Genomic DNA, 11,080 nt, shown 5'->3' with positions numbered 1-11,080 from the left:
CTTGTTGGAGGCAGTGGGTTTTGAGGTTTCGAGAGCCCAGGCCATTCTCAGTCTGTCTCTTTCTCCTCTCTCCCTCCCCCTCAGGGATTAAGATGTAAGCTCTCGGCTACCTTTCCAGTTCCACGCCTGCCTGCTTCCATGCTCCCCACATGACGGTCTGCCCCTCAGGAACTGTGAGTCCCAAGTTAAATGCTTTCTTTTTTAAGTTGCCTTGGCCCATGCTTTGTCACAGCAATCGTAAAGTGACTAAGATAGGTCTTAGAGGACAGATTATCTTAAGGTCAGATATGGAAATGCCTCAGGAATGGGATAGTTCCAGCTTAGGGCTTGTTGAGGTCTGCCGCAGAGGACAGACTCTCTCTACTTCTCTAACACCGGTGTTCTCCCGGTGTCTTAGTTGGGATTGCTAATGCTGTGATGAAACGCCATGACCAAAGCAACGTGGGGAGGAAAGGATTTATTCAACTTGTTCTTCAACATCACAGCTCACCATCAAAGGAAGTCAGGACAGGAACTCAAACAGGGCAGGATCCTGGAAGCAGGAGCTGATGCAGAGGCCATGGAGGGGTGCTGCTTACTGGCTTGCTCCCCATGGTTTGCTCAGCCTGCTTTCTTACAGAACCCAGGAGCACCGGCCAGGGATGGCACCACCCACAGTGGGCTGGGCCCTCCCCCATCGATCGATCGCTAATTATAAGCTTGTCCACAGCCCAGTCTGATGAAGGCAACTCCTCAGCTGAGGTTCCCTCCTCTCACATGACTTCCGCTGTGCAAGTTGATGTAAAACTAGCAACACCCCCAGCCTGTGATTTTGCTTTCCATTACCAGTGGCCAAAGACAGGTTCAAAGACAGGAAACAGAAAGTTTCAGAAATAAACAATTCACAAATTTTAAATGTTTTTTGCAAATAGTGTACTATTAACCACTCTATCGAAGTTTTTAATATCTTACGACACACACCCCATCCTGCTAGTGCCTAAATCCCGGGGGATCAAACCAAGGCTTCACACACGCTCGGCAAGTACTTTCTCATTGCTCCATGGCCCACCCACACTCTGTTTTTCTTCACTGTCTCCTCTGTCCCCTTCTCCTTCCTCTTTCTTTCTTGTACAGGGGGGCTGGACTCTTGCCTCATTGCATTCTCCCACTGAGCTACAGCCTCATCATGCCTCCTGTAGAGATACCATCTGCGGAGCTCGGGCATGTACTGGGAGTCTTGGAATGCTTCTCCCGAGGTAGCGGGAGGGAGGGTGCAGGGGGGAACCACCCGATAGTCTATCCTAGGCAAACACCTACAAATGAGCAACCTGGACTAGCTGAGGGGGTGGTCCATCGACAAGCCGCCTCGCTGGCTCAGTCTGTGCTCTGCCATCATTGCTGTGATTGACCTCGTGAGGGCAGGTACCCTCGGTACCCAAAGACAGAGTTACATTCTCAGAACGGAAGCCCATCAGGCCATCTGAATCCAACAGCCTCACCTGCTGGTGTGATCTGATGTCACCGAAATTCACTTTCTTCCCCAAGTCTAGGATCACCGAATTCTTAGTCTCCCGGATGTAATCGTCACTCACAGCTTGGGCCTTCGCGGTTTTCTTACTCAGACCCTGGGGCGGCCTGTAAAACAAACGCCCCACACCTGTGAAATGACTGGTCACTGTACGAGGGTCCATAGGTCAGAGTGGGTAAAATGACAACCTGGCCTCAGCAGTCAGGGGATTAACCACTGCACGAAGAGGCATTTTATTTGATTAGTTAATTTTATAATTTGAGACTTCACGTAGCCCAGGATGGCCTTAAACTAGCCAAGCAGTCCAGGACGAGTTTGAACTTCTGATCCTCCAGGGTTCATTTACGCTAGGCAAGTGCTCTACCAAACGAACTGCATATTTTAAATTGCCAGGCACGGCAGCACATGCCTTTAGTCCCAGTACTCCAGAGGTAGGCGGAGCTCTGAGTTCAAGGACAGCCAGGGCTATACGGAGAAACGCTGTCTCAAAACCCCAAAATCAACAACAACAAAAAGCATGTCCCTTGTCCTGAGGCGTTCAATATCCATTTGGTATCTATTTTGATTAGGTTATCTCAGAATCCCCTCACTGAGAGACCGGGGCCCAGAGCACGCTAGTCTGTGCCTATGCCCCTCCCAACTGGCATCTCCAAACTTTGAAGACACTTACACGGATGGTGCACTTTTAGGCAGCCCCATGGCATTGGTGGGTGGAATGGATGGGAGAGAAGGCAGGACAGAGCTGAGGAAAGCCACTGGGTTCTGAATCCGACCGGTAGGAGAGACAGGAGTTGGGGACACGCAGTGAGGCTGAAACTGGTTTCCGCTGGGGCTAGGATATGAGGCTGGCTCCGCTGGGCCTGGAGGAGCCGGCTCGCTCTGGATGGAGAGCCTGCCGGGAGATCTGCCTTGGGTGGCGGGGGCAGACAGCAGGAGGCTCTCTTTGCTCACTGTCCTCTGAATTGTTTGAGGAGTATTACTCAGGGTGAACACGGGGGAGCTGGAGGGGGACGCGGCTGCCGCGGAGGCGCTCGAGGCGGGGAAGAAATGCTTTGGCCGGGCCAAGTTGAACGTCTGCGGCACAGGACCCTTCACCTGCTTGCTGGAAATGGTCACTGCCGGGGAAGCCGAGTTCAAGGCGCTGGCGTTGAAAGGAGACTCCGCGGGCGACGAAGGGGAGGTGCTTTGCAGCTGCTGCTGCTCCAGCAGCACTTGGTTATGGAGCTGTTGTAACTGGCTGGAGTCGCTGCACGGAGAGAGGAGGGACACGTCACCATCAGCCTCGCCTGTCAGAAGACCTGGGGGTGTAGTTGGGAGACTGCGGAACCCTGCGTTCAGTGCCCAACAAGGAATGAACCAGGCACCGTGGCACACACCTATAACCCCAGCACTCAAGAGTCTGAGGCACCAGGGTTCAAGGCTGTCATCAGCTACAAAGTGAGTTTGTGGTCAGCCTGGGCTACAGGTGGCTATTTTATATGGGGGCAGGAGCACAGAGGGAGTGATGGAGAGATGTAGAAACAGAGAGAGAGAGAGAGAGAGAGAGAGAGAGAGAGGGCTGAAGTGGCAAGACATCCCCTAACAATGGCTAGTGAGCTCTTTCCCTCTCCCGGAGGGAATTCTTGGAGCTATGACACTTCAGTTGTGCAACAGTGAATGTTTATAAATTGAAAATAAAAAATGGAGACAGTGTTAGGCTTCTCGATACTGTTCATAAAGTTTCCAGGGCCTTGACTCTTCCTTATCTCAGCTTGGGTCTTGCCCCACACAGGGAGGAGTTACTGTGTCTTCTAAGAGAATAGCTCCCTCTCCACGTGTGACAGGGATGGAACCTGGCACGTGGTACATGCAAAACAAGTGCTCTACTACTAGGCTACACTCTCAGCCCGCCTCCAAAGTCAACCCTCTGGCAGGAACTGAGTGTGTCTGAATGGTTCCAAGCAAGGCTTTGTGGCTAGGATGACCCTATGTTCCTATTCACTCTTGCTTTAACCCTTTTGTAAGCATCATAATTATCACAGATGTTGGTTTTCACTCTCCAAAATGTCCTGCTGTGGCGCTGCCTGTGGTGGGGCACACCTTAACCCCAGCACTTGAGTGTTGGAAGAAGGAGGATCAGGAGTTCAAGGCTAGCCTCAGCTATGTGTCAAGTTTCCTGCTGGTCCAGGCTACATGAGACATTGTTGTTTCGGTTTGGTTTTCAAACCGACAAAGGAACATTGCCCTTGACTGTTCCTGCTCTTACAAAGAAAAAGGAGGCTGGGGGGTGGGTCAGTGAGCAAGTCTGAAGACCTGAGTTCAAATCCTCAGCACCTCTGTGAAAAAGGCTGTGATAGCAGCGCTAGCCTGTAATCCTGGCACTGGGGGGAAGGACATGGGCTCGGTGGGGCTTTGTGGCTGCCTGTCTAGATCCAAATTGAGAGAGAGACTGTGTGCCAAGGGAATAAGCATAGGAATACACACGGACATATGAACGCACCACAGACGCAGATACCACACAGCATACATCATGTGCACACACAGCATGAGAAAGAAAACAGCCTGGAGACACGGCGACTCTTGCAAAGGATCCAGGTTCAATTCCCAGCACCCACATGGACACCAACACCTGCCTGAAATAACTCCAGTTCTGTGAGATCCAGCGCCCTCTTCTGGCCTCCATGTGCATCTGCACTCATGCATTGTACATACCACTCAGGCGTGCACACACACAAGATAAATAAAGACATTATAGAGAGAGAGAGAGAGGAAAGGAGGAGGGGATGGAGGGAGTGTCACTGTATGAGCCCAGGCCACAGAGGCTCCACAGGACATGTCTTCTCACAAGCCTGTTTCTCTTCAAAAGTGACTTATTCTTAACAGGAACGATGGAAGGAAAATGTCTTAAGATCACAGGTGCGTGAAGGCGTCAACACTGCCAAACTGTGGTGTTTAGGAGGGTTTACTCCGGAAAGAGTGACCTGGAGGGGAAACAGGAGATGGTGACATTTCACGACCGCTGCGTGCTGGATCTGGGGTGCGGAGGGTGAGCAGGGGAGCATGAGAGCCCTTGAAACGAAAGAAAACTGTTTTAGAATCATTAGGAAAGGGGAGGGACGGTGAGCTGGCTCAGCTGGTGAAACCTGAGGGCCAGAATTCAATCCCTGGAACCCACACGGTAGATTCCTCAAGTTGTCCTCTGACCTCCACACAGGGGTCATCTCTCTCTCTCTCTCTCTCACACACACACAAATATAAAAACATTTTTAAAAAGATCAACACAATGTTAAACCAGAAGTCTCTTTAAAATCTTGCACCTTTTTGGAGTGTTGAGGGCTCAAATCCAGTGTTTCACAAATGCTAAGTACGTAATCTACCATGGATACATTGCCAGACCTTTGATTAATTTTATTTTATGTGAAAAGAGAACTATATAAAGCCCAGGCTGGCCTGGGGCTCTCCACCCGTCTTCCTCAGCTTCCTGATTGCTGGGATTACAGATGTGGGCTGCCATGCCTGGTTGGGTTTTCCTAATTCTTTGGAGTTCAAGGCTTTTTTCCCCTTCTCTTCACTGACATTTCTAACACATTATATGGAGATGAGGCAATTTCACTAAGTGAAAACCCCTTTCTGCCTCTAGCCCTCCAAAGCTGTGGAAAAGCTGTTGTCCGGTGTTTAATTGATAACTCAGTACTTTTGGTGACTGCCTCCCTCATCCTCAACCCTGCTTTAAAAGTGAAAGAATAAGTTCAATTAAAATGTAATTGAACAAAACCAGGCCCAGAGGCACACACCTATGACCCCAGCACTCAGCAGGCAGAGACAGCCTGGTCTACAAAGCAAGTCTAGGACAGCCAAGGCTACACACAAAAACCCTGTCTCGAAAAACCAACCAACCAAACAAACAAACAAAAAAATAACTGAGCAATTAAATGTCAAAGAGTGGTAGTGGTGGTGGCAATGGCAGCACTCAGGAGGCAGAGGCAGGCAGATCTCTAAGTTCAAGGCCAGACTGGTCTACAGAGCAAGTTCCAGGACAGCCAGGGCTACATAGAGAAACCCTGTCTCAACAAAACAAAACAAGAAAACAACTTTTAAAAAGACAAGAAAGAAAGAAAGAAAGAAAGAAAGAAAGAAAGAAAGAAAGAAAGAAAGAAAGAGGGAGGGAGGGAGGGAGGAAGGAAGGAAGGAAAATGAAAAATGTCAGCTTTGTAGCTCTTCTGAGACAGGGACCGTCTCCTTTGCATTCCCAGCTAACCTGGGCTCTCAGTCTCTGCGCTTCAGTCCCCTGAGTGCTGCGATTAGAAGTACACTGGTCACACATCCTGTGGCTTTTGAATTTTTGAGATTAAAGTATTAGACAGTCAAAACACAAGCCTAGGTATCAAGTTTGAAGGTGGCTTTAGCAACAATGTGGATACTGTGTGCCAAAACTAACTCCCTCTGGCTCTGAAGGACAGCTGATATGCACCCGGACTCAGCAATCCACTCAGTAGCCTAAAATCATGTGGGAGAATTTGGCCAATGCTGTTAGGGCTGTCTTGCCCCTGTCTGTTGTTAACCGTTTCCCCGGCTGATCAGGACAACACGTTCTGAGCATACGTGCACTGGTTTTACCAGTCCTCCTGGTGTAGGCTGTTCACTACGGTCACCTGGAGACTCCACAGCAAACAGTCCTGGCTGATGGAGGCACCGATGCTCAGAGAGCTAATTGAGCTAGGAAAGGGGGAGATTAAACCCCGTGGGTTTTAAATACAGGTCAGCTGCTCTTCACCTTTAGCTAGCCTCAAAATCTGGCTAAGATCCAGACTTCCAGGTTACCCAGAGGTTCTGATTCCATGGGTCAAGGTTGGAGGCTGAGAGCAGCACTCTCCCCCCCCCCCCCCCCCCCCCCCGGGGGGACTCCCACACCATGCCACTGCACAAAAGGTATTCGTGCCCAGGGTCTGGAGATGTAGAAAGCTTGCCTGGCATTCAGGATGGCCTAGGTTCAATCCCCAGCTCCCCGTCAAAAAACTCTGTGTAGTTGTGCACACCTTCAATCCCAGCGTGAAGGAATCAGAAGAATCAGAAGAAGGTCATCCTTCTTTAAATTTACTGAGCTACACAGTAAATTTAAAGGCAGCCTTGGCTACATGGGACCCTGTTTCAAAATAGTTTCAAACAACAACAAAACCACACACATTTATCTCCAAAGCATAGGCTTTCTAGTTTATCCTAATTTTCATCCAACAGTTTGCTTATTTTCCAATGTTCATTTTGGATTTTTTTTTTTTCTGGACATGAAGGGGTGTAGGGTAGGAGAAGTGGCAGCTTGGGTTATGTCTCTAATTGTAGATCAGTGGCTCCCAAACTGGCTGTATATCAAACTGACTGGTGGAGCCTCTGAGTCAATCAAATCGGAGGACATTGAGGTATTCCTTAAATTCGGAAGCACTGCTTCAGACAGCTTGACAATTGAGCCGAAATTTTCCAAGAATTATCTTGGCCAGACGGTGGTGGCATGCACCTTTAGTCCCATAGGCAGAGGTGGGTGAATCTTGGTGAGTTCAAGACCAGCCTGATCTACAGAGCGAGTTTCAGGACAGCCAGGGCTACAAGATACTCTGTGTAAACAAACAAACAAACAAACAACAAAAAAATGAAGAAGAAGAAGAAGAAGAAGAAGAAGAAGAAGAAGAATCATGACTTTGACTATACAGTGAAGAATGACAGCCCTTTTTTCTGCTGTTAAAAATTAACATTATCTCTATTTTCCATATGAATGGCTGACTGAAGGAATAAGAAAGAAACAAACACACCTGCGTCTGGAAAGAGGAGTCTGCATTTCAAGGCAAAGTTTATGCAGTGAAAACCAAACAGATTAAGAGAAAGCCCCACACAGAAGTGACAGCTGAGCCTTGGCCTTTTGGATTACACTGATTGGTTATTATACAGAGTAATGACTGCACTGAAATACCACACGGTACCCCAAACTGTACAACTATTATGTGACAATTAAGAAAAAAAGAAGCAGCAGCAGCAGCAGCAATAGGGAGCTGGAGACTTGGCTCAGCAGTTAAGAGCACTGGCTGCTCTTCCTCAGGCGTGATTCCCAGCACTCACAGGGTGGCTCACAACTGAGGGAATCCATCACCTGCTTCTGGCCTCTGTGGGCATCACACACACATAGTTCACATACATACATGCAGGCAAAGTTCACATGCACATGAAATAAATCTTTTTTTTTTTTAACTAGTAAGTAAAAGTTGTAGGCATGAGGGTTCACAGAGGGTGTGTGTATACATGTATGTTAATATGTATACTGATATAAACATAAATACAATTAAGAGGAAACTTAAAAAGGAAAACAGGCAAGGGATATTAAAGAAACATATAGTGATGAGTACTGGATTTTTAGAGGGTGTCACCCGTTGCAAAAAAAAAAAAAATTGTTTTATTGATTGGAAGTCTCATTTGATGGACGGCACTGTCTACTTTCATTCTTTGCTTCCCAAGGAACCCGATTCTTGTCATTAGGTTTAGTTTCTTTGAGACAGAGTCTCATGGAGCCTAGCCTGGCCCTGAGCTTGCTATGTAGCTGAGAACCACCTTGAACTCCTGATCCTCCTGCCTCTACCTCCCATGTGCTAAGATCACAGCTCTGTGCTACTGTACCTGCCTAAAAACAGGGTTTTTGTTTTGTTTTGTTTTGATTTTTTTTTTTCATGATTGCAACATGTGTAAATAAAGACGACAGTTCCCTTTGCAGCTAGCATTCAGGGGACTCAATTCTGGTCGAAGAGATGAGATCAGAAGAATCTGGGTAAGACCTCTAAAAAGGCATCCTAAAGAGGCTTCTAACATCAAGACTGTGACTTCTGGCCATTTGTTCTTCCTGTTCTTGAAATGACCGTGTAACGGCTGGACCATTGGATGTCCTGATGATGAGAGGTCCCAGAGAGGAGACATGTGCTGGTGACTAACATTCTTAACAAAAATAAATTCTTACGTGTTCAACCTGTTACCTTATGTTTCCGGCAATACAAGGCTCTATATTGTGAACGGCCCCCCCTGACTTAGTGCCTGGACAGGAAAACACGCTACAGAAAGGGCAGAGCCTAAGGAAGTTGTTTGGTTTACCCACCCCCCCAACTCCCTTCTCTGAGAACCACACCCACACCATAAAACAAGAAACAGAGTGGAAAACAAGATTCCAAGTGAGACTTCTGCCTGGGTGCCAGGGCACATGACCCTCTCCACAAGTAAATAAATATATTTTAAAAGCTTTTAAAAAAAGAATGACATCAACCTCTGGTTCTCATCTCTGCTTACCTACCACTAACATCTCCCCAGAAAGACAATAGCTGAAATCCAGTCCCCTCGCCTTGCCTAGGAGTCTTCCCAAGCCCCACCCTGAGAATGTGCCTTTGGGAACTGTCCTCCATCTCCACTTGTGGTTGCCTCCTGAATAAACTCTTTCTCTTTTGTAAACTCATCATATAGATGAGCAAAGGGGCCTGGTTCGATGAGCGAAGGAAATGACATGAATGGCACCCAGTGATCATCTCCCCATCAGCACCGAAGGACAGAGTGCTGCACCTGTTGCTGTAGGCTTGCTTGCTGACTGTCTTAGTCAGGGTTTCTGTTGCTGCAACAAAATAGTATGACCAAAAAGCAAGTTGGGGAGAAAGGGTTTATTCACCTTACACTTCCATATCACTGTTTATCACTGAAGGAAGTCAGGACAGGAACTCAGGCAGGGCAGGAACCCGGAGGCAGGAGCTGATGCAGAGGCCATGGAGGGGTGCTGCTTACTGGCTTGCTCCCCATGGTTTGCTCAGCCTGCTGTCTTACAGAACCCAGGACCACCAGCCCAGGGATAGCACCACCCACAATGGGCTGGGCCCTCCCCCACTGATGACTAATTGGAAAAAATGCCTTACAGCTGGATCTCCTGGAGGCCTTTCCTCAACTGAGGTTCCTTTCTCTCTGATGACCGTAGCTTACGTAAACTTGATAATTATAATTTCTATCACTATCTGTAATATACGTTATCACCAACATTAATACATGTGGAGAAACACACCGTGCTAAGCGTGCTGTGTACTTCCATGGCTGCAGGAGCACTGAACACGGGGTGAGGCTCTGACTTGGGCTCTCCAGAGGGTCAAGATCCTGGGCTGAGCCAAAAGAGCAAGGCTTCTTGCATCCCATCAGAGACATTAGCAAAGAACCATTTAAGTAAACTGAAGAGTCTCTTAATGACTACGCAAGCTCAAGTTGATGCAGAGACACACAAGGACAAAAGGACAAACTGTCAAGGTTATTAGAAACAAGAAAGAGTATTCTACTTTGAGAAGAGTCCAGAAATGCATTACGTGGAGAACGCTAACATTCAACAGGTGCTTTCTGAATCTAGGTGCCATGTTGGTGGAACTAGAATGTTTATAATGAGGATGACAGTGGAAGCACATTCATGGTGATGCAAAGATGGACGCTCTTCATTGCGTTCGATGTATATTTTCTCACTTGGAATTATGTTTTTCAGCTCTGTCTTTGGTTTGGTTTGGTCTGAGGTAAGATCTCATGTTGCCCATCATGTTGGGATCACAGGTATGCCCTACTTCACCTACCGCAGTGCTGGGATCAAACTCCGGACCTCATGCCTCCTAGGCAAGCACTCTGACAACTGAGCTACGACTCTACTATTCAAATTTTTAAATTTTGTGTGTGTGTGTGTGTGTGTGTGTGTGTGTGTGTGTGTGTAGGTGGAGGTCAGAAGATGCTTGTGAGAGCTGCTCCCAGAGACTGGGCTTGTGTGGTGAGCTCCTTTACCCAGCTGAGCATCCTACCAGCCCTCATCGCCATAATTCTTAAGGTCAGACTCATAGGCACTCACAGTTATTCGTTCTGTTTTTGACTTACAGTTTGGGTTTGGCCAGGACTGGAGGCGGCTCTTTGACAGGGGAGGAAGGCTCTGGGATTCGGGGTTCCTGTCCATTGAACCTCTCAGGGAAGGAATTCGGCCTCGTGTGGCTCCCGCAGGAAGACGCCTCACTCTCTTTATCATCTTCAGGCAGGTTGAAATGCACCCGTAGCCCAATCCTGGAGCTGGACCGGGGCTCGTTATGGTTCACCAGGACCCCTTCCAGTTTGGGTTTTGGGGGCTGTTCCTCGGAAGGAGGCTGTGGGTTGGGTGGGGAGGATTGTTGTTCAGCCACAGCTGGGTTAGGGGTGGAGTTGGCTGAGTGAAGAGCTCCGTTATCACTGATGTCTTCATTTCCTGAAAGGACAATTAGGGAACATGAGCTGGAGGCCACTGACAGGACTGGTCAGGCATTGGCACCTGATCGCAAGTGGGAAAGTTTTGGGCCAGGTAAACGCACACACAGGAAGATGCTTGCTAAAAACAGCCCAAATCTGGAGCATTCAAGAACAGTGAGGATGTGAGGGGGTGGAACTGAATTGAACGTCTGAGTGTATGCTCTGTGTGTTGCAGTGTGCAACGCAAGCTTGGTTTACTGGAGGATGTGAGCTTGATTCTCTGACTGCCTACCTCTAAAAGCTAAGCGTTGTGTGTGGGGTGTGTGTGTGTGTGTGTGTGTGCTTGTG

At 48.2% G+C, this 11,080-nt stretch overlaps 1 protein-coding gene across 1 annotated transcript; it reads right to left on the bottom strand.

Moving 5' to 3' along the window:
* Nucleotides 1-1,478: 1,478 nt before the first annotated feature.
* On the bottom strand, nucleotides 1,479-10,751 carry LOC129679155 (myopalladin-like; the record flags this gene model as incomplete). Its single annotated transcript, XM_055610077.1, has 3 exons — nucleotides 1,479-1,614; nucleotides 2,178-2,753; nucleotides 10,394-10,751. Coding segments are annotated over 3 exons (1,070 nt in total), but the record flags the coding sequence as incomplete, so codon positions are not given.
* Between the last annotated feature and the right edge of the window lie 329 nt (nucleotides 10,752-11,080).

This window comes from Psammomys obesus, unplaced genomic scaffold (assembly GCF_907164565.1).
Source record: "Psammomys obesus unplaced genomic scaffold, mPsaObe1.curated_primary_1811, whole genome shotgun sequence".
Classification (NCBI taxonomy): Eukaryota; Metazoa; Chordata; class Mammalia; order Rodentia; family Muridae; genus Psammomys; species Psammomys obesus.
This window is presented reverse-complemented; position numbering and strand designations above follow the sequence as displayed.